Source organism: Plectrocnemia conspersa, unplaced genomic scaffold (genome assembly GCF_051122295.1).
Source record: "Plectrocnemia conspersa isolate PC_06_02 unplaced genomic scaffold, ASM5112229v1 ptg000006l, whole genome shotgun sequence".
NCBI classification, from domain to species: domain Eukaryota; kingdom Metazoa; phylum Arthropoda; class Insecta; order Trichoptera; family Polycentropodidae; genus Plectrocnemia; species Plectrocnemia conspersa.
Window position 1 is genome coordinate 3,568,794 of NW_028277170.1, and position 24,708 is coordinate 3,593,501.

Below are 24,708 nucleotides of genomic sequence, written 5' to 3' on the forward strand. Positions count from 1 at the left end.
CCGGAATTTGGATAACTTTTTCATAGAAAATAAAATGATAATATGGATGCAAACTTTGCTAAATAAAACTATTTATTTAATTTATAAAACATTGATTTACTATAGCGTAAAACTCATAAAATGTTTAAAATATTGCCACATTAAAATAATTTAAAAATTACAAAATGTTACGAAACATTATGAATGCCCTGTGGTATATCGCGTTATACACCAAATGAGGCTGTGACAGCACGTCAACATCGAGGCAGTCAATTTCACAATGTGGACAAATTAAAAATTAAAGAAAGCCCTTCGCATTAGTCCATTTATCATTAGTGATTTTGTTGTGTATATGTATAAAAATTACACTAATGGGTGAACTATTTATCAATAACATATGTTATTAAAAAGAGTAAAATTAATTGTTATATAGACCAGTTTTTATCTATTAAAAATGTGTGCCAATAGATTTTTGCATTAATTGCAATGTTAAACACAGATAAAATCGTATATATATATTTATTATTATAAATTAAAATAATACTAAACTCTCTCATACATATGATATCCTATCACTGTAATTGTGTGAAAAAAAATGTTTGCCAATAATAATTTTATATGACGTTTGCATGAACGCAGATAAAATTATATATAGCATTTATTAATATAAATTAAAATAATATTGTACTCTCTCATTCATATGATATCCTATCACTGTAATTGTGTGAAAAAAAATGTTTGCCAATAATAATTTTATATGAACACAGATTAAATCGTATATATGATATATTTATTAATATAAATTAAAATAATATTAAACTTTCTCATCCATATGATATCCTATCATTTTAAATGTGTGAAAAAAATGTTTGCTAATATAACTTTTTCATCCAATGCATGAACACAGATAAAATTATATATTTATTAATATTAATTAAAATAATAATGAACTTTGCCATCCATATGATGTCCCATTACTTTAAATATTTTATACACTAACACATATACCATATTTTTATATATTGACTTAACTTACACATTCACGAATATGATCTTAACTTCAAGATGTTCACGCTTTAGTAAGTTTTAATAATTTATTGTATTAGGAGAACATGTCTATATAAGAGTCACATGCATATAATTTATTATTAAATAATATTAAATGCAGTGCTCTCGTAAAACATATGAGTTAGCACGAATTAAATGTATTAAAATAATTAGAAATTATTTTAGTAAAATTGATTAGCATTTTTTATCAACCTAAATCATAAAATCGCGTAAGCATAAATTGGATTCATTGTATTGTTTTGCATTATTCCTTTTATTTAAAAAATATATTTATATATTTATAAATCCGCTAGTGATCGGTCATACCACAATAAAGATTAAGAGAAGGCGTCACTCTCGCACCTTAAAAATTCATAATAATTAAGCGCATCAATTCCTCCGTCGGCAAACCCTCTCGAGCGTTCCACTCTAGCTGTGAAGAGTAACAAATGCGCTCCATTCTTCTCGCCCGCCTATACAGCATAATACAAACAGTGCAGAGGGTAGAAGGTAGCTGGGTGCCACCCCCATCCCTAACCCTCGAGTCCCGTCTCCGGTGTGTAAGGAGGCTTATTCAGTATCCTGAAAAGAGCCGCAATGGTACGTTTCAATGGGGAATTACTACGGTGTCGGCTGCGAAACGCTTTACACGACGGCTACACGATCGAAGCGACACTGGATGCTGCGCAAGCAGCGCTTAAGTGCTAAATTCCCGTGCTGTTACAACGTTCAAGTCTTGTCTCATTACGGGGCGACGCCGAACGAGAACACGTCTCAGTTGTTCAGACCGAAGCGGAGAGAGGAGCACAAAATAAAGAAGTTTAACCGCGATTTTTCGCCGTAAATAAAGTGAAAAAGGAAAAGGTAGGGGTGGAAAATGAAAGTGGGTGGCGGCCACCCCGGGCGGGTTACGCTCTACAAACTCTATCTCTATTGGATCTGTGTAACGACAATGTTTGTGCTTATCTACTGTTCTCTATTTGTGTGACGCAGTGTAAGATGAGAAGTGAGGGGGTAAAAATATTTAGTTGTTTATCATAAATAGATTTACTTAAAAAATCACATGGACATGAAACGATTTAAACAATTTCTTAATGCATTTTTGTCATAGATTATGATTCAAAGAATGTATGTTCTTTATTCATATACAGATTTTTGATGCTCTGAACTTTATTAATATTTTTTTGAAGTCGATATTGTCGCTTTTAAGAACAAGGTAAAAAAATACTTCTTAGAAAATATTAAATTGCCGATGGATTTTTTTATTAATACAAAAATAAATACATACTCAAAAAAATGCGCCTCTTTTGTGTTACATTTAAGTTATTAAATATTTTTAATTTTATTATCATAGTGACTTAATTTTATTAAAGTTGTCAAATTACCAATATCACAATCTATAAAAACATTAAATTTATTTAATTTAGCTAGTGTTATTGTACGTTGAAAATTCAGATCAAATACCTAAACTTACTGCTACACATTTACATTCGCTGGGTATTTCTTCCAAACTTAGTGTAATATTGTATGTGGGCTAGAAAGCAATAAAACCAACAATAATTTGCAAAGATATTTTAAGAAAACCGAGCCGCATCAAAAAAAATCTGTTCCTTAGCTTTTTGTTAAAATACTTCTTAGAAAGTGGGTGCTTTTCAAGGCAATGTTCCACTCCTTTTATTTATTTTAGTATGTATAAAAAAGGCAAAAGAAATTTGTATCTTAAATACATACATTACAAACAACTAGCTTAGTTCGTATTCGTGTTATTTGATGTCAGTTTATAGTTTTTTTAAAAAAAAATATTTTGACATGTATTTTTCCAGAGTTTGGCTCTCAAAGAGAACGGGCCACAATAATTTGCCCCGTCTCTTCCCCTCTTTATGTATTTTAGGTGTATAAAACATAACTGTTTTATTATTTATTTATTAAAAAATGCTAATTATTGTTTGTATAATGCCCACCATGTACAATTTGTAATGCCCATTAAAATAATTAATACAAGAGACTGCTTCAAATATATATATATATATATATATATATATATATTGTACTAAATATCATATAGTATATATTTTGCCAAATTAAGTTTATAAAAACTTTTATTTTCTTGTAAGCCTTAATTGTATTTAGTCCATCGTTTCCAATTGTAAACGAACAATTCCACAGATTGCAAACTTACATGGATCAGAGTCAACGCAAACTTTACCCCCAAGATACGACACCGTTTTACAATTATCCAGACTCAACTCGAGGTATTTACAAACATGGTATTCGATCCGGTAGCATTTGTTAACATGGCCGGGATTTGCCGTGACTGCGGTCTATTCGAATGGTAATGCGTTATGAGGGAGCGAAGCAGAGTTAGAGTTGGGTATATGCAATTGGAAAAGGCTCCGCCGCGGGGAGGACGGGATAAAGACAAAATGGCGGTTCGGGACTTATCGATTGGCGGAAAAGCCGTGTCCTGAACGACGCTTTCGCGCGACGCACTGCTACGCCGTAGCGAGTGCTACGACCAATCAAAGCCGACGAACGACCGACTACGCTGTGTAATACGACGGATCGTACATGAGTGTGTCGGGAGTACACGTGTAACATATGTACCTTTTTTTATTTTCTTACGATTTAACATAAACATAACTTTGATTATTATAATTGTATATATATATATATAGATACAAGGTATACATTCTAAGTTATTCTATTTCTTATATCACGGGCAATTATTTTATCCATACATTCAGCTACACTTTTAATAAACAAAATCAAAGAATCACTCATATGAATTACATGGTTCTTTGCAGATGTAACATTTTCATAGCATGTGTATCAATATAATGGAAAAACAGTTAAAATATGTATATTTATATTGTATAAAAAGCACTTTTTATTTTATATATATATATATATATATATTATTTTTTTGTTATTGAGCTTTTTTAGTATGTGTTTTATTTCCTTAGAATGTCTATTCCATTAAAAAATTAAAGTTTGAAATTTCTGTGACTGTCTTTATATGTTTATTCAGGGTTACTATATTTTTCTTATTTATTCAGATTATATTAACAAAAAATATGTATGAAAAATTAGCGTTTTAAATGCCACATATCAGATATTTTTTTTATAAAACTGTCAATATATAGAGAGTTAAATAAGAAACAGCTTGTTTTGTAGCATTAAAATTATTAAAATACCTTTATTGAAGAATCGATTTACACTTGAAATTAAACGTAAAAATTTGTCTAACCGACGGCACCGCCGTTTGAAACATACAATTTATCGCCGGAATTGTGTTCGCGTTTAACGTGATTTTTCCACAGAATCGGCATCGAAAGAAGGGGGAAAAAAGAAAATTTCACGGCCGATAGACGTCTCGGCGTATAAATCACCGGGACAGATTGAAAAATGCCCCCGAGTCCCGGGGTTCGATTCCCGGCCACTGTTTTTCTCTTTTTTCTTCGGCGACTTTATATTTTCGCGTTCGAAGCTATTTTATTGGTCTCCCATGACCACCTTTCCCTTGTTAACTTTTTTACCGGCGAAATCTGAAGCGGGGTTTAACATTGAGAGAGAAAAGAAAAATCGCAATATTACTATTATATTTAAAATTACACAATTTTTTAAAGCAGGAATATTTTTGGTTATATATTTGGTTATATTTATACAGCGTTGTCTTTTTATAAATCGGGCGAATTAATTATTACAAAATTAAAAAATAATAAAAAAATATTTATTTATGTCAAAAATTTTTTTTATACAAATATACATAGGTAAATTAAATAAACCTAACAATTTAGGGCTGAAACTAATGACATAGCAATAGGTTTTACTGCATTAAAGCAATATATGCTAAGGAATTTTATGTTTGTATTTAAATTTAAGCTTTGTTTTGTTATAATCACTGATTCTTGAGTTTAGTTGATTTGTATATGTTCTCACGTGATATTTTTATAGTATTTTTAACTTTGATAATAACAATATTCTTTAATAGTAGGAATTAAATATCTGATGTGGTGTTTTTTAAGCTTAAAATAAAAAGGTGTACTATAAATTATTTTTATGTATTTATTTTGGATTTATTAAAATTAGTATTAATCGCTATATGTTTCATATGCAATGAATATAATTAAATGCTATGTGTTGAAACGATCCATAAAAACGTTAATTTTATAAACCATAAATTCTATAAAAATCGTGGAATGTTTATTACTTTTACCCTTACATTTATATGCTTTTGCCACATAAATAATATATATGTATATGTAAATTAATGTTACTATTTTTTTCTAACAATATATTGCTTTTTAAATATTTGTTATATATATTATATATATATATAAAAAAAAAAATAGTAAGAAAAACTTGGTAAAATTTGGGTATAAAATATATAAAAAACTTGCTAATTCATTAAAAAAAGTGAATCTTAAATGAAACAACTTTTTTTGAAAAAAAAAAGTTTTAATATTATAAACTTTTAAAATTCGTAAAAAGCAATATTATAAATTTTGCACTTATCTACTATAATGTTAAATGCACTATAAAATATTATTTAAAAAATAGCTTTAGAATATAAATTAAAGTTTAAAATTCTAAAATAAACGTCATTTAATTAAAAAAATATTTTTATAATCAAGTATATTTTATTGATGTGTGGTAAAACAATTTATATTAAATTGTTTATTTAATTTAATCTAATTTAAATACACGTTAGTTGAATATAAAACTACAAAAACGTATTTGAATAAATATTACTACAGTGAAATCTCAGTATAGCGAAGCTCAGGGGACCAAAGAAAAAAATTCGTTATATTGAATGTAAGGAAGATGATATTTTTAATTACCATATTACTTACAAGATTGACAAATTAATGAACACAAAAAAATTGTTTTATAAAAAAAGTTTGGGTGTCAGCGAAACACTTTGAATGTCAGTTGTGAACACATCAAGCACACGCCAAGTGAATTTAGAGAAACATTGGCAAGTTGTTACGTAATTTTTAAATTCGGACTAAAATATTTCGTTATACTGATATCAATCTTCGTTACAATGAAAACATTTTGTATGAAATTTTTTCGGGGATTCGTTGTATTGAAAATTTTGTTATTTCGGTACTTGTTACAAAAAGATTTCACTGTATTTATTAGCAAGTCTACATTAAAAAAAATTATAAATCTAGGCTCAAAAATTTTTTTTTTATTTAAGAAATCAACATTTTTTTTTAATGATTTTTAATATTTTTTATACCTAAATTTTATCAGGGTTTTTTTTACTCAAATTTAATTTTTTTTATATATATATAATAAATAGTTAAAAAACAAGTTATTGTTAGAAAAAAATAGTAACACTTATTTACATATATATATATATATATATATATATATTATTTATGTGGCAAAACCATCGAGATACAAATGTATGTCCTTTTAATTTATTTATTGAACATATATTTTAATTTAAATTGCAATAAATAGTTACTTTTCAACCAAATATATAGTATACTTTTGATAATTTAAGTTATTCAATTTAAAGAAGCACTAGTTTTGAGTCCTAATATGATACTATTAGAGTATCCAATTACTCGAACCATCAACTACTCGAGTATCGAATATTAAAATTTTAAAATACTCGAGTACTCGAGTACTTTCGAGTATTTACCAAATGTACCAAAATAGCTATTATTCAAATTCGTGCACATATAAATAAATAAATAAAATACTTAGTATGTTTATTTTTACAATTATTTTAACTTCACGAACATACTTTTTAAAAACAATAATGCAAAAAGTGTCTCGAATTTAATATTACTGCTAACCTTTGGTTTTATTATTCCCGTTATGGAAAAAACCCTTTCCGTTGCTGTTGATGTTGGTCTTTTGTCATTAACGCGTTGGATAAGGCTTCTAATTTATCTGTTCGCTTTTTATAGATATAAAATTTTTTGAACTCTCTTTTTATGTTCTCTTCTTTCATTCCCTTCTCTGCTTTTCTCTTATTTCCTTCGACTATTGACAAAATAGCATTTTGTAATTGAATAGATTTTTTTTCTTAACAATATACAATATTCTACTCTTTCTGATTAATGCGAAAAATTTAAATCTATATCCTTTGAAGATATATTTGGGTGAATCTCTTTCACTCTAGAGCTAAACGGTTCGCAAAGAACTGACTTTACTTTAAATGCCTTTAAAACACACAATTGTTTTGATTTATATTTTAAGCTGAGGGATCAGTGTAAACAATTGACAACACTTTACGCTACAACTGCATAGTCATAAAACCTAAAAAAAATTTTTGTTGATATTTCATATTGTTCATTGCCATAAATTAGATAAGTCGGGACTGTCGAACAGAAAACACAAAAGAAATTTCTCCGTCGTACCCACTAACATGACGACCGGAACTATGCAACTATGGAACTATGAAAAAATTATACCTGATAGTAACCGCTCTAACTCGGGACTTCGGGCATAAACGCCAAATAAAAGCAAGACGTTAACCTTTACCAGACCGAGTTAAAGTTATTTTTGTTTCTGAAATATTTCAAAATTTTTTAATTTCGAGTATTAATCGAGTAATTTCCAAAATACTCGATTATCAAGTACTTGAAAAATAGACAAAAATACTCGAGTATCGAGTACTCGATTACTCGAATTGGAGACTCTAGATACTATTCAAGCGTTTGTGCTGATTTTTATTATTCACACACACTTGAAATATTTGCTATGCAGACACATTTTTTAGCATTTCAAAATATGTTTAAAGCAAAAAATATTATTGGCGTAGTACCTAAATTAAATTAAATAAAAGCCTCATTTAGTTTTAATTCGAATTAAAATGTATTTTGATCATTAAGATTGATTGCTAAATTAAACCCATTAGCAACTTTTTTTTTTCTTTACAAACACTAAATTTGACACCAAATACATACACTTTAAAACAAAGCATGAAATATTTCGCAAACGAAGCAAATAAGGTATTAATATCGCCGCGCTCAACAAACACACGTACTAAAAAGTAGTACATGAATATACAACGTCCATCTTCGTGACTTGAGCAAACAATAATTATTATCCTCTCTCTCTTCTCGGATTTAACCGCGTCACGTTTAACCTCTTAAATAAATATTTGATCTATATAAAATAAAGTCAAACCCATTACTAATTAACGACTCACCTCCATTATATATGTTCGTATGTACTTCTCTAATTGGTGGGCAAACAACGATCGCTCCAGTCTGATTGGCCGCACCTCTCACAATAGAGGTAAAGCGGTTGTTATCTCGTTATGGTGTTATTTGTCATCCTTTTTCCCTCTTCGATAATCCGTTTCGAATATGTGATTGGTGTAAAAAAATAAAATAAAACCACACTGGGGACGCGCGCGTGGAATTGGAGTAACACGTTTTATGTTGCTATCACTCTCCGAGGAAATCTTCTTCAGAGGAAGCTTAAAATTGAGAATACGATAGAGCGAGAGAGAGAAAGTTTGGAGGAGAGTGTATAAAATCAAACAAAAACTGTGATTGGATTACGATAAGATCAACAAGGAGTTTCGGAAGCTGAGGGGTTTGAAAGATGTACATCCATATAATACATACATTTATTGAAAAAATCTTGTGTTATATTAAACGATTGTAAACTATAGTATTAATCTTATACTCATTAATCATAATAAAAAAGTAGTATCTAACTCTTATTGTTCATCAAATCAAATCTAAGCGAGCACATTTTTTTTAATATGCTATGTCTGGAAGATAATTGATTAATAGCTATCAATTACATTCTTATTTGGTATTCATAATCCAATGTGTGATTATTAGATCAATAATATATTATTATCTATAATAAAAATGCTATTTTTAATTATTTTGAGTGGTTTATAACAATATGTTTTACTGAAAATAACAATCATTCATAAAATTCTCAGCATTATTATGTAAAAATTAAAGCAACTTACGCTCATTTAATCAGATTTTTTGATCAAAATGTATATTATTCATACAACTATTTTTAATTTATCTTAAATTAGAGTCACGCTAAAAAAGCAAAGTGTACATCATTGTAAAATATGGCAACGCATTGAATGTTTCGTTAAAATGAGCATTTGAATGCATCCGTTTTATTTTTATTGTCGATAAATTCAAAGGTCCACTTAAATTTTACAACCCAGCCCAATTAAGAATCGATTCGGAAGTAAAGAAGAGCCAGCAGCTCTTCGCGCGTGCAATTTTTCAGCTCTCGGATCGGATCAGTCACGACGCTCGGATACTTGGGCTCTCTTTCCCAGACTCTCAGTTTATCTTTCGAATGCGTTTTTAGAATTCAGCCTACCTTTACAAGAGCGTTCAATTAACATCGGTTAAAACGTGCCATCGAACACACACACATTGCGAAGTAACACGCTTCGGAAATTTAACGCTACTAAAGATAAGATATTTGTATAGGAAATGCAATAGAGCAAAGGTTGGCAAACTGTTATATGCCTTAAACAAAGACAATGTTAAAACTGAAAGCTAAGGCAAATGAGACACATCATGTATTTTGAATTTAGCTATTAATCAGGGCAATGCTTAAAAATGAAAACCATAAATATTATTAAAAATAAATTTTTAATTGTGATGCAGAAAAAAAAATACATTTTCTCTTTGATGTTTTTGGTACATGTTCCCTGAAGGTATTATAAATATTTTTATGCTTATAAAAATATGAATACAAATTTTAACCAATTTCTGGAAATATCGAGTTTTTTTTATAAATCTTACACACCTCTTTTATGTATCGTCGTCGTCGGTAAGACAGTAATATTATTTATTTAAATTAAAATATTAAAATAAACTATTCCATTAATTTATTTTAAGCATTTAAAAGTCATTTATTTCAGACGTGGTTTATTATATGGAAATATTGATTGATTGGTGTTTTAGAGAATGTATTATCCAATTTTTATGGAACAGGCATGAACAATGTGATATTTAATTAGCAAATGCGTTGATGTCAATAGCAGCAGCGTTTTACAAAAAAATCAGACTTTTAAACCAGATTTTTTATTTTTATATATTTATTATGCATTTTCATCTGTGTTACTCTTTCACCTGAACCGAACGTTTCATGATGCTTGAACCTAAAGTTTGGTTTAAAATTCTGGTCACCGCATTTGTTCTATGATAGTTTAAAACATGGCATTGTTCTTGCGTTTCTGATGTGTTGTTTACAGTTCGGTTCAGGTTTTTAGGTTATTAATTTGATTTTTTTCTTGGTCCGGCAGGTACGGAGCTGGATACGATTTGGCAGCAAGGCGCAAGAATGCCACTAGGGAGTCCACGGCCACTTTGAAGGCGTGGCTCAATGAGCATAAGAAGAATCCGTATCCGACCAAAGGAGAGAAGATCATGTTGGCCATCATCACCAAGATGACGCTGACTCAAGTTTCTACATGGTTTGCGAACGCTAGAAGAAGGCTTAAGAAAGAGAATAAGATGACATGGGAGCCTAAGAATAAAACTGACGACGACGACGAAGCCATGGTCTCAGACGACGAGAAGGACAAGGATGATCTCCTCGAGGACAAGATGAAGGGACACAAAGGTATGGCCGTAGCTATAATTCTCCTCCCTAATTTTTTTTCTCACAGCAGCGATTGTATCTCTATCTTCAATGTTTCGCACGTATCGTGTGTATACATAATACACACATATATATGTATGTTACAAGCAACAACAATAGCGCGTATGTATTTTTAATTTTACTTAATAACACGTTTAAGTGCTTCATTAATAATAATTAAATGTACACTAATTATATTGCCTTCGCTAGCGTGTTTATGCATAATTTTGATAATAAAACTATTGTAAAATTACTTTTATATATTATAGTTATATTTGTGTAAACCAATATTTCAGCGAAGAAGAAGCTGGAGCGAGATTTTCAAAAAAAATGATAGCATATTTTTGCGCTTAGATTCAGTGGAGCATTTTTTGATCTGACAGTATGTAAAATACTTATAATTTAACTAAATTTTCGTATGATTATATTATATTCACTAGTTAATTAATAAGGGATTATATTATACAATAAATATGATGTAGATGTTACGAACATAATTCGGTTTTATAGTTTTATTTCGTTTTATGAATATATTTCCATTACAGTCTAATATTTTGTTAATATTGGATATACAATAGATATTAAAAACTCATACTTCTCACTATATATATTTGTGATAATCATAAGGTTTATATTTATTAAATAGCTTATGATTCCAATAGATTTACTGCACACTATTGCATAATTATAATATTGTGCTTTGCGCTACAGATTATATAACATTACAATAGTAAATTCAATTATAAAAATAGTTTTATTGATGCACGTGAGAATAATTATGCGAAAAAGAGATATGCGCTTGCAAGTTTATTCTATGATCGAATTAGTATTAAAAATCGCAAGCCATAAGTCTCTTCTGAACATTTCATATATCATGCTAAGAGTACGCGATTTGCGTCGCGTCGCTTGGCACTCATTTCACAGAAATAATAAATATTTTGATAAATTAATTTAAATTCGCTATTTTACTGTTACTTATTTTTTGTTAAATTAAAGGCTTATATTTTTTCGCAAAAAAATATTTAAAAAGTTTCTCCCGAACTGAAGTTTGCACAGCACTGCTATAATTAATGACAAATTTTTAAGTCACCGATTTACAGTTTGTTGTCACACTACTTATTTAGTAGTTATTGATTGTGTTTACTATGTTGTAACGCATTTGGCTAGTTAAAATATAAATAATTAAATATTTTATTACACTACATGTGTAACAGTTTTCGTTATCATGATTAGTGGTGTGCCATGGAATTTCTTGTAGATATTGCCAGGGTTGCGATAATACAACTTTATAACACATACATCCAGAATCCATTATAAGATAATAAATATCAGCCGGTCCATCCGCTCTGCCCGAAAAGGGTAAACGTACATTCGTTTTATTCGGTTTAGCAGTCACAGCGAAATAACTGGATGAGAGAGAAAGAGAGAGAGAGAAAAAGAGACCGGATGTGCGACGGCCTGCCCTTAACCGACTGCCTAAATGGCCAATCTTTTAAATCCCACTTTAGTTTTATTGGAGAATAATTCAGTAAGTGAATTATCTGGCCTGGATGGGGGAAGAGGAAACCGAGCGTAACCGCTCCACTACTCCATTCCGGATTTCCTTACTCGCGGCACATAGCAGCAGCTAAGTTTCGTCGGTTTGGGGTGTGAGTGGTTCCCCAAGCGTCGGCGCCGTTACTCCCCAATCTCTCTCTCTCTCTCTTTCTCTCCATTATTTGCGCAGATATACGCACGTATTCTTACGCCATTTATTATGTAGGCTGCCGCGGGGGGGAAATCTGTAAAAGGGAAACTTGCGGCGAACGCTTCGGTATGAGCCCAGCACGAGACTCTCGAGATTCTCGGCGAACCCCGTGTGAGAACATTCATACGTGTATATGTATATAAGCATATACAGAGTGTTCAAAATATCAGGTTTATAATGAGTTTCATTCGATTCATTTTAATTTAAATATACATATATTTTAATAAACTGTGAAATGATTTTCTTTAAAATAATAGCTAAATATTGCATTTTACCATGGGAGGCATTTGCCCAATGCGTTACAACGGGGTAAATACAATCAACAACTACTAGTGAGACACCAAACTAGAATCTGTTGGCATTAATCTATTATATTTCAAAGTTTTATCAACGATAAATAGTATTTTTTTTATGAATAAGCGCCACTTGTTGAAAATAATTTACTTCAAATATCGCAAAAGACCAATTTATTTGTGCTTAATAAAATTATGCTTAAACGTTACAATTAAGACGTTTAAAATCAAACGTAATTATCTAGTCTTACAGATTATTTACAGAGATCAAATGTAATATATTATATTAAACATATTAAAAAAAATATGCTTCAAAACAAATACTCTTAAATACACATAATTAACTAAATTTTATTAAAAATGACATTTCCCTAAATACATATATGATTTACCATACAACAACATTTACAGTATATGAGATTTATAAATCCATTGTCCTATTTGTCAATTTTAAGTAATAAATTTATTATATAATGTGTTAAAAAATACGCAACATATTATATATATTTATTGAGAAGTTAATAAATAATTTAGATTTTTTTTATTATTTTTTTGGGAATAAAACTATTATTATAAATACAGTAAAAGCATAGACGAGTGGTATAATCCTCTAAATATTGATCTGAAAGACCTGGGCTGAATCCCAGGTGTCTGGGAAAACAGACTTAGTGATTATTATATAATTAAAATTCCGATCGATCATCACAGATTAGTTTTACCTATATTTTCTTAATCTCATTGATGAATATTATGATGATTAATTAAAATCAAGCTAGGTCGTACATATCTGGTATTGAAAATTATCTATTTAATAAAAAATAGGTAACAAATAAAAAATTCTAAAATATTTGTATCTAGAATAAATGGGATAATTTATATAAACTCTCTGAAACCACAGATATACTTTCAGGATTTTTTAATAATATGTTATGTAGTGAACTTTTATGTATATTTAACATATTTTGAGAAGAGCAGCTTCAATGATAATGATACCAATGTATCTATCAGGTTAATAATTTTTTTATGTAAATTTTTATTTAAATGCTGCATTATTATATATTAATATTTTTAAGGTTACAAAGGAAAATTCCTTAAATATATATAGCTAAAATCAATAGGTCATATATGTAATATTTTATGTAATGAACCCTTGATAAATAGCGTCTCGAAGAATACCCAAATATTTGTAAAAAGCAAATTTTCCGTTAAAAAATTTAAAATGCCGACTATATATTAACAATAAGTTAAGCATTTTACTAAGATATCGATACACCAATAAAAGCAAATATTGAATTGTATATTATTAGATAGGCTATAAAAAAAAATTCTTTCTAGGTATATTTGTATCTGGGATAAATAGGTCAATTTATTTTAACCCTCTGAATCACGTATATACAATATATATATTGCGAATAATTTAATATTTTATTATATAGGGTAAACTTTTTTATATTGCATCTTAAAACTACGTAAATATTTTATAAATTAAATATTCAGACTATATATTATATTAACAATAAGTTAAGTTTTATTAATCAATAACCTCTCTAAAACCACAAAAACATTTCAATTAATTCTTAATAATATATTATATAGAATCTGTTGCCATATTGCATCTTTACAAATATGTAAATATTTGTAAAAAGCAATTTTTTTTAATACATTAAAAATGCCAAATGTATATTAACAAGAAGTTGTGTTTTAATAATCATGTTACAAAGAAATTGAATTTTTTTATATTAATTTTTGTATAAATATATCCATTAATATAAATAAATTATTAATATAGACCGATAAAAGCAAATATTATATAATATTAGACAGGTTTTAAAAGAAAATTCATAAATGTGTTAACTATCTAAAACCACAGATATATTTTGATTACTTCTTACTAATAAAGAATACGTAAATATTTATAAAGAGCAACTTTTCCAGTAAAAATGGGCTTTAATAAGCACATTATCTACTAAAATATCGATTCAGTTTTTATATTAATTAGCATTTTCATTAATTTTTTTGTAAATATATGTATTATTATAAATATACTATACACCGATAAAAGCAAATATTAGATTGTATATTATTAGATAGATTATAAAGGAAAATATCCAGAATATTTTTATCTGGGATAAATAGGTCAATATATAATATTTTAACCCTCTTAATCACGTATTTATTTTGAGATTTTTTTTTATTATATTATATAGTAAGCTTTTTATATATTACATTTAAAAAAAATCAGTAATATTTGTAAAGAGCAAATTTTTCTTTGATAAATTAAAAATGTCGACTATATATCAACAAAAACTTGGATTTTAATGAACATGTTACTAACATATTGATTTGATTTTTATATTGTGTATATATATGTTATTATAATACATCGATAAAAGTAAATATTATATTGTATAATATTATATAAGGTATATTTGTATCTGGGACAAATAGGTCAATTTATATTAACCCTCTAAAACACATATATATTTTGAGAATTATTAATAATATATTATATAGTACACTTTTTATTAATCATGTTACTCACATATCGATTCGGTTTTTATATTAATTATCTTTTTCTTAAAAATTTATAAATTATTATAAATACATCGATAAAAGCAAATAATATATTATGTTTTATTAGAAAGGTTATAAAAGAGAATTCCTCGTAGACATATTTGTATCTGGGATAAATAGGGCAATTTATTTTAACCCTCTGAATCACATATATATTTTGAGAATTTTTATTAATATATTACATAGTACATTTTTTATATTTTGCATCTTAAAAAGTTGCAAATATTTTATTAATTAAAAATGCCGAGTATATATTAACAAGAAGTTGAGTATTAATAATCATGATACTAACAAATCGATTAGGTTATTAAATTACTTGAATTTTTCATTTATTTTTGTGTTGATATATCCATTATTATAAATACCTAATTAACATAGACTAATAAAAGCAAATATTATATATTATTAGATAGGTTACAAAAGAAAACTCATTAAATATTTGTGTTAATTTATATAAACTCTCTGAAACCACAGATATATTTTGATTAATTTTTAATAAAATATTATATAGTTAACTTTAGACTTATTGTATATTAATAACATATAAACCGATAAAAGCAAAGTTATTATAATATTAGATAGGTTACAAAGAAAAATTCCTTTAATAAATGGGTTAAATTCTCTGAAAATATATATATTTTGATTAATTCTTAATAATAAATTATTTAGTGAAATTTTGATATATTGCATCTCAAAGAATACGTTAATATTTTTAAAGAGTGACATTTCCGATTGGAAATTAAAAATTTCGACTATATTAGCATTAATTTGAGCTTTTATAAATATGATATTAACAAATCGATTTGGTTATTAACTTAATTTGATTTTTTATTATTTTTTTTGCTATGCATTCTTTATTAATAAAAACCGATATAATTTAATATTATATATTATTATATACGTTACTTTCTAAAACCGCAGATATATTTTGATTAATTTTGAATAATATATTATATAGTGAATTAATGATATATTGCATTTAAAAGAGCAATTTTTCTGGTAAGCAATTAAAAATAACAATAAGTTAAGCTTTTATAAGCAAACCTGTTAAAAAATTAATTAAATCTATCCATTATAATAAATTCTTAAGGATACGCAAATATTTGCTAAAATCATTTAAGTTATTAGAATTTTTAATGCAAATTTTCGTAAATATGGCCAATAAAAGCCAATATTATTTATTATTTCTAGAATATTTGTGTTTCGAGAAAATAGGTCCCCATGTGTAATCTAATTAATTTATAATTAATTAATCATATTCTTTAACATTAATCACACTAAAGAATTTATTTCTATGTTTTGTAAAATACATTGAATACTGATTTTTAAGATGATGATTTTATCGGAACATAGATTGAGTTAGAGGTGAAAATCATAAACGCACATACTACATATTATATAATATAGTGCAGCACACATTCGCTTACGTATGTACGTATTGTGGCAGCTTTTATTTATCCCTTTCCCTTGCGGACCGACGCTTTCCCCGACACAAATCCAGTTTCCCCTCACGCATTCCTGCGTGCTACACGGACGTCAATATTAAGAGCTTTCACCCCTCTGTCACTCTTCCCATGGAGCGAATAGGGCTCCCCACACGCGCGTTGCGGCCCACCCGCGGCTGACAAGTCTCTCACACTTTCTCTCTCTCTCCCCAGAATCGGCTGGCACCCGGGGAAAAACAATCATCTGCGCGATTTCTATTATTCAGCCGCAGAATTAAAGCTGGGCCGCTACGATGGTAGAATTATAGATTTTAGGAAACCGACATCTATTCGACCCCTATAGCTAATTGATAACCTATTTCATTTTGTGGTCGACGTGTTTGTCAATTATTAATTAACAATAAAATATCACTTAAAATTTTCATTTGTAGTCTACTTAAATGCTTACTTATGTAAGAATTTACTACGTACATCTCGCCTTAGATACCCATAAAAAAATGTAGAACGTAGCAGAGTTATTCACGTTTCTTTTTGTAGCGATATTCGTACCTCCCCGTTTATTATCACCTCCCTATGGCGAGACTCAAAGAGCACAAAGACGTTCATCTCTGTGAATCCTAGGCGCGAAATGGCCCTCCCAGCCACTCCGCGTGCATGGGTACATAACAAAGACCCAAAGTGTTGAGACACGTGGCCGTCGCCGCTGCCGCGTCTAGCCTACTAGGGGAAAGAAGGACTTTCACTAGGGCTGAGGGCCCACCGTGGCAAAAAGGTCTCTCGCGTGGGAAGAGGCGCGTCTCGCTTTTCATTACGGAGGCTGGGGCTGCACTCGGTTTCACTTTATTTGCCGTCAAAGTGGGGTCGTTTGAAAAAAGATATTTCATACAGCACGTCGCGGGGGCGAGGGCGCCAGAGTGTTTTATGTGCGCGGGCCGGGCGCGATGTGGCGGGGCAGGGGGCCCCGCACGGCGCCGGCGAAGGCCCCCGAGGCCCCGCCGCGGGGCGGCCGATTTATTCATTCGTTTATTGCTTCTGAGCCGCATATTGGACGCTCACCTGCGTCGGACCAAGCCGCATGACTCCGACTTCCTGCTGCCAAATATTGCTGCTAAGATTCTCCACTTTATGACTCGGATAGGGTCTTATTTGGAACATCTACCTTACCTACCCAAATAATAACTTTCTGTGCGACGAGAAGATTCGCGACGTTCCTTCAACTAGACTTGTATTACAATGTATAAGATCTTAAAATTCACATAAAGATCCTTCTTTACTGCTAGACTGCTCTTCTTATTCCGGTGTCACTTCAATTAATCTTTGCAGACTTTGCTGTATATAAACCAGTTTCTAAAATATCTGAGCCTCGACATCCTTATACTACCATGTTTGTATCATCTAGTTTTTTCTGCAAAATAAATTATATTATTTTTATTTTTCATTTCTCATATATAACATGGTTAAAGTATTCAAGATTTTTTTCAAGTGTTTTGAAGATTTTTTTCTTTATATATGGTATTATTTGTATTTAAATAAATAAATACCAAAAGCTTTAAATTTATTTACAATAATTATTTTGTAAAGAACAGAATTGGAAATATTTTAGGCTCTGTAGCACAGAAAGCAAAATTTAAGTGAGCTTCATATTTTTTTTTAAATATATATTTGCATCAAATATGTAATAAGCTTTACTTATAAAATAATGTAAATACTTTTTATTAATGACATTTAATTAAACTGGGGTTCATAATTAAAATAATATGATAATAAAACAATTACTTAACTGTGCTTAAAAAGTACAATAGTCCTTTATGTTTTTGCTTTGATAATGACAAGACTAATATATGCAAAGCAATAGGAGCACCACATACGTTAGAAACTACAAATAATTTAAAATCTCAGTTATAACCCATGTTGGGCTAACATCTTACAAAAAAATAAATAAGCTATGATACCTTATTGGTAATTTATTAAAAAAAATCTATTTAAAATGAAATTGCCTGTGTTTAATAAATACAATTAAAAAAGACGTATTGATTTTTTAAAAACATCAACGGTTCGTTCTGATTTCCTAATTTTTATACTCTTTTCAATAAACTACTTATATGCAATTTTAATGGTAATGAATGTCATTAAAATATTATTCTTTAAGATTTTGAAAATCTTAATGTTTATAGCAGTACAGATGAAAATATGTTTGACATTGCATTATTCTACGAATTGTGTCATTAAATAACTCATTGACCTATTATGTTGACAATTTCGCTTGTAATCACAGTTCCTTTTTCTCTCTCTCTTTCTTTTTTAATATCCTTGCTGATCTCGTTCGTTCGTTGTAAATTCGCAAGGTTATTAAATCGTAAAATCGCTTCCGACACGAGTAAACCGCCGGAGGCCCGTTTCGGGGGTTTTGTTAACGGGCCGCGATAAAAATCAGCGCGAAACTTCGGGGGCGGGAAGCGATGATTTCGGTAATGAATGAAAATAATTTGCCGGATAAGTATCTTAATTCGTCTCCCCTCTCGGCGGGCGAAGCCAAAGCCTTATGGGTCGGAGAGGGTGTGAATTTCATTAGGCCCTTAGGCCTAGGGACTCTGGGGTGCCCCCCTTCGGAAAACGTTATTTGATGGGTCACGACTCACTTAGGGGACCCTGCGGCGCGATCGCAGTGTGCCCTTGCAACACTGTGCACTTTTGACAGCCAACTGTTGTGTTCTGGCAAAAAATACTCTTCTACTAAAATATGCTAATTTATTGCATTTTTTTAATTCCAAGTAAAGTTCAATAAAAATTGTATTTTCATAATGTAGGATGTTTTTTAATTATAAAACGACGCCCCTAAAAACACGCCACTTAGTAATAGATAATATTATTCAAAGCTCACAATTCAATTATACATAATAAAAATAGGTTTAGTTTACTTCACTGTTCGATGAAGTAAATACCTTCCATTTCAAAATATAAAAAGCACCCCTTTTGGCTTTCCAGACTTCGCACAGTTGTCTGAAAACATTTTCCCCTGTATCTATAACCACTTTTACAACAAATATAGTACATTTTATAAATTTATAACTCACTCAAAGCAAATAAATTAGCTATTGTGTCGATTTGTCTAATTTTTTGGCAGGTATACGATAACATACATATTTTAATTTTACTCACTATCACGTTGGTACTTTTGCAGTATCACTCTATCTTTACTAAGGATAGTTATTTTTATCCGCATTTTTTTAAATCACTTAACTTTGAAACTATAAAATTTTAATTAAATGACGATTACGCAAAATAAATTGTGAATGATTTAGCATTATATTTTTACCACCAAAACTGATAGTTAATTAAAATATAAAGATATAACTCTAAATATGTAATAAAAATTTCTGAGAAATCAAACCATGACTTTCAAATATATCTTGATGTTATGATTTGTAAAAGGTGACTCGGATTTAAGATCTAGAATCTCTTAAGATATGCAGATACGTGTCAATTTGTTTTCTTCGCTCAATTTGTGTTAGGCCCATACACATTGACTCCAAGCCTTCCTAATCTGCTTAATGTGTATGCACTGTTGAATCGGACTGGCTTAGTTTCTCGGCTAGTTGATAAATAGTTTGAGTAAGATTTGTTTTCATTTCCGCAGCCAAAACATTATTTTTACTGAAACTAACTGATATCCAACCAATTACCTACCATTTGACAGATGTTTTTAGTTGCCGTAGTTTCCAATTCAATCAATTATTCACTTTATTAAAATTCTGCCATGGTAAATTTAGCGTCCCATTTTTTTAAAATTTAGGAATATGCATAAAAACAGAAATAAAAAAAAAATACTTAGATATCAATGGTAAAAATACGACTGGTTGTTAAATTTTAAATTAAAGCAACGATAATAATTTAGAGATAAATTAATATTAAGATTTTTAAAGTTAGTATTAGCAATATGTTTTATTTCGATTTTATCGCTCTATTTTAAATGAATTAGAGCTATGAAAAAAAAAGAATTACTAGTGTTACTCCACACCCAGCAATCGTATGTTATTACCGAACTAATTAGCTCAAATTATTATAGGCAATAATAAATTAAATGAGTTAAAAGTTTTTTGTATAAAATCTGCTACAAAATATATAAATATTTTGGTATAAATAAAATAATCTAAAATAAAATTTATACTATGTAATAATATATATTTTTAAGCAGTTTTTTTAAATAAAAGCAATGCTATTTACAAAAAAACAGTCATATATATAAAAATAAAAACTAGTTTTTTTATAGGTGTTTTAATATCTATTTAAATATTTATATATAGGTCACTCCAATAATTATATATTTGTAGCATTTTTTAAATTCAACCTATTGTTCTTAAACCTTAAAAAAAATTAAATTAAATTGTATATATTATACAAATGTGGTTATCTTAAAATATATGCAGACAAATTCTCCTTATAAACCTAATAGCATAACAATTTGAATTAAACGACTTTGTAAGCAGGCTGTAGTGATGCAAGAGCTCCGCAGAATGGGGGATGATAGCATGGCGTTTGGCTTCTAAATAAAAGCCAGAGGGTGAAAATAAGAAATAAATTCGCCCCAAAAGCGAGAGAGAGAAGCTGCCAGTCTAACCAGGGGTGGTCGTGAGACCCACAAGTGGTATTTTCACTTTGCTAATCGGATAATCACTCAATGGATAATCTTAATGCATTATATCCAAATACGATTTAAGCACACATATGATATAACTATATACATACATATAAAAATAGGGTGTCACGTGATTTGAAAATATTCATAAGAGCAAATGATCTTTAAAAAGCTTACAATATTTATCGCCTAAACTAAAAGTTTGTTTTGTGACATCATACGTAATAAATAATACTAAAATAAATTTACATTTAAACAACATAAAATAGGTGTAATATATTATTAGATTATTGGTTTTTGAGTGTGATAGAAAAGAGAGAGAGAGAGAAAGAGACGGAAACACTTAAACAAACCGACATAAATCATCATGAGATCGTAAAGTATCAAGTCGAACATTCGAAATTACAAATTATGGTCACGATTGTTTATATTATGTCATCGTGGCTGTACTTAAACAAATAAATCATTATATTGTGATTTATACATTGTAAAATATACGCTTATGTGTGTCGTGTGGAATTTAATTTCTGTAGGGTGGGCTAGTATTTTTGTATTTTTTTTAATACATATAGATTTGATTTTAATATTTAGATAAGTTTCTTACAAGTATTATGTTAGATAATAATGGTTATATTTTTATAAAGATAAGTCTAATAAAATTGTGTATGTACCTAAAGAAAATCCTAAGCGATTGATTGTTGCAATTAAAGTATTTTTAATTGAGGTAGAATTTATATTTATTTTAAAATAATATTTAACATTCAAGACTTGATTGAATAATAGATAACTCAGTTCAAACATAAAATATTTTATGCGAGAAGAAATCATCTCTTCAAGCAGATTTATGCGACTTTAAGCGACTGCTGTTACGAATTATTTATTGTTACGGTAAAGTAAGGTTGAAGAGGGAATTGGATATTCAATACCTTCATAAACACTTCGTTTCGTTTAAGAGTTTTGGTTGTTCACAATGTGATAATACGATTAGATTAAAAAATAAATAAAAACGTAATAAATAATTTCTTAATTACGCTGCCACTGGCATTATTTCTTGAATTTTTTATATTTTTTAATTTTTTATAAATTAAAAAATCTTTTTCCTGACTTGAAAGTAAAGAAATAAATGGGACAAAAAAGTATTTAAACACAGTTGTTTTAATGATTTTATTAGTAATCGTGGACAACACAAAAAAAGTTCGGCGTATAAAATATTTTTAGAAGAACCTGAATGTAAGGAAGATTGTTTAAAGGCTTATTATTGTTTGAAACACAAAATATGCATGAACAAACAGACGGATAATTGCTAATAAAAGTCAGCAACTTAAGTTGAGATTTGATCTGTTTGATAATTACCCCCCCCCCTTCCCTCATAAAACCAAAACGAATACTAGAATAGTTACATATATAAAATTAACGCATTTTTATTCGTTATCTTTAAATAAAATGTTCCGACTCTACAATCCTTGGATTTTTTTGAAAAATCGCAAGCATAAATCACAGAATTAACTAACATTCAGTTCGACTTTCAAACAAAAAATATACAAATCACAAATTTCTACAAAACCTAATCACCCATGTTGGATCATAGTAAATATTAAAAGGTATTATGATATACTTACTAAATTATATATCGACTTTTTATTATTAATTAATTAAAATAATAATAGTGTAAATACCGTTTAATACCGGTATTGACACACCGGTATTGAAAATTCCGATATTATTTCAATTCCAGCATACCATACACATTGGCTATGGAGATAGTTCACTTCTAGAGGCTTTAGCGAAAACGAACTTTCATTTTTATTAAAATGCCTAGAAATATTTTTATTTATTTTTTTATTTGTGACGCACATTTTTTATTCCTTGTTTCTTCTGAACTGTATTTGTTTCTGGATTATTTTCAGTATCTTTAATATTATTTTTCTGACTATTATTGTTGTTAAAGATTTTTTTTCATTTTCACCATTTTTTAGTGTTTAAAATTTTTCATTACAATGAGATAAGATATAGTTGATTGAAATATAACAATACTATATTAACAAACGATGGGCTTAGCCACTTGCAAGTGCAGGAATTCTTAGCATAGCATTTTAAAATGGACGCCAAATATTTGTGGGCCACCAGAAATTTCTACAAGTTGAGAAACATCAGTATGATTATGAAAAGGTCATGATGTTTGTGTCGCTTATACATATGCGTGCACCCATGTATCCATTTTTACAATGTTGTAAACACTTGTGTGTTTAATTGCATTACGTGCACTTTAATTGTCGGAATGGTCGACTTGCTGTACGCTTATCGGGCGCCATCGTTAGATGCCTCTTCGTGTTCACGGGCGTATAATAAAAAAAAATCATACAGGAAATCAAAAAAGCATTTTTTTCTACTACATATATACATACACGCGTCCGTGTAAGCATTTCGTCGGTCGCGTATAAATTTATTTTAATTTAATGGTAATGTAAAATACAGGCAGGGTATGATGTCAGTCCCGCTGTGCGAGATCCAAACACGCTCCATCTGTCTCTATAGATATAGTCATTCATCAATAGCTGCGGGGAATCGCTTCATTTCCTAATTTTTTTATTTGAATTCAGATTCGATGCACCACGTCAAGTCGGAGCTGCAGCACGGGAAGCAGTTAGACGACGAAGACGACCTGACCGACGACGGGAGGAAGTCGGATGAGCTTATGGGACACCATCACGCTCATCAACAGCACGCCCACGGGATGCACCACCATCAGATGCTGGGCTACGCCATGAAGGACGAGATGAAGCCAGGGGTGTCCGATTGCGGCGTGCCCATTCCGGCCACCAAGCCCAAGATCTGGTCTTTGGCAGACACGGCCGCTTGCAAGACTCCTCCGCCCAGCGTCGCCCAGCACGCCTGGTCGGGGGGCTACCAGCAGAACATGATGAACAACATGAACGTCAACATGGGCATGAACAGTTTCGCGTTGCCCAATTCGGGCGCAAGTCCAGGGCCTGGGATGGCCCATAGTCGATACGGGGGGTTCCTTGGAGGACAGTACCATAGTGGGGTTCAGGGAAACGGGCAAACGGCGGGGTTTTCGGAGGTCCAGACGGACACGCCGCCGCAGACGCCGCCCAGTATGAAGCTGCCGAGCGTGGCGAACGGGCTGGTTGCAGCAGCAGCTCATCATCCGCAGTTCGTCCCCAACGGTGGCAGCAGTAACTACAACGGCTCGCCGGCGTATATGCGCCACGAGGCGTATGCTGCACACCACCACCCCACCGACGCCGCCTTCAAACCTTTCTATAAGAGGTTAGTTGATGACTCTCTCGAGGACGGACCTTTAATGTTTATTCTTAAGTTGTTCAGAAAATGTTGATTAAAAAATTTCAATCCACCCACTAT

General features: G+C 30.1%; 1 protein-coding gene across 2 annotated transcripts in view; it reads left to right on the plus strand.

The window, feature by feature from the left end:
• LOC148234057 (homeobox protein araucan-like) overlaps nt 1-24,708 on the plus strand; it is a 176,885-nt gene that overhangs the window by 133,725 nt on the left and 18,452 nt on the right. For both annotated transcript variants that reach the window (XM_088188148.1, XM_088188149.1), the window contains exons 4-5: nt 10,292-10,611; nt 23,925-24,615. In XM_088188148.1, coding sequence (XP_088044274.1) covers nt 10,292-10,611; nt 23,925-24,615 — 1,011 coding nt within the window. The remainder of the gene's footprint in view (nt 1-10,291; nt 10,612-23,924; nt 24,616-24,708) is intronic.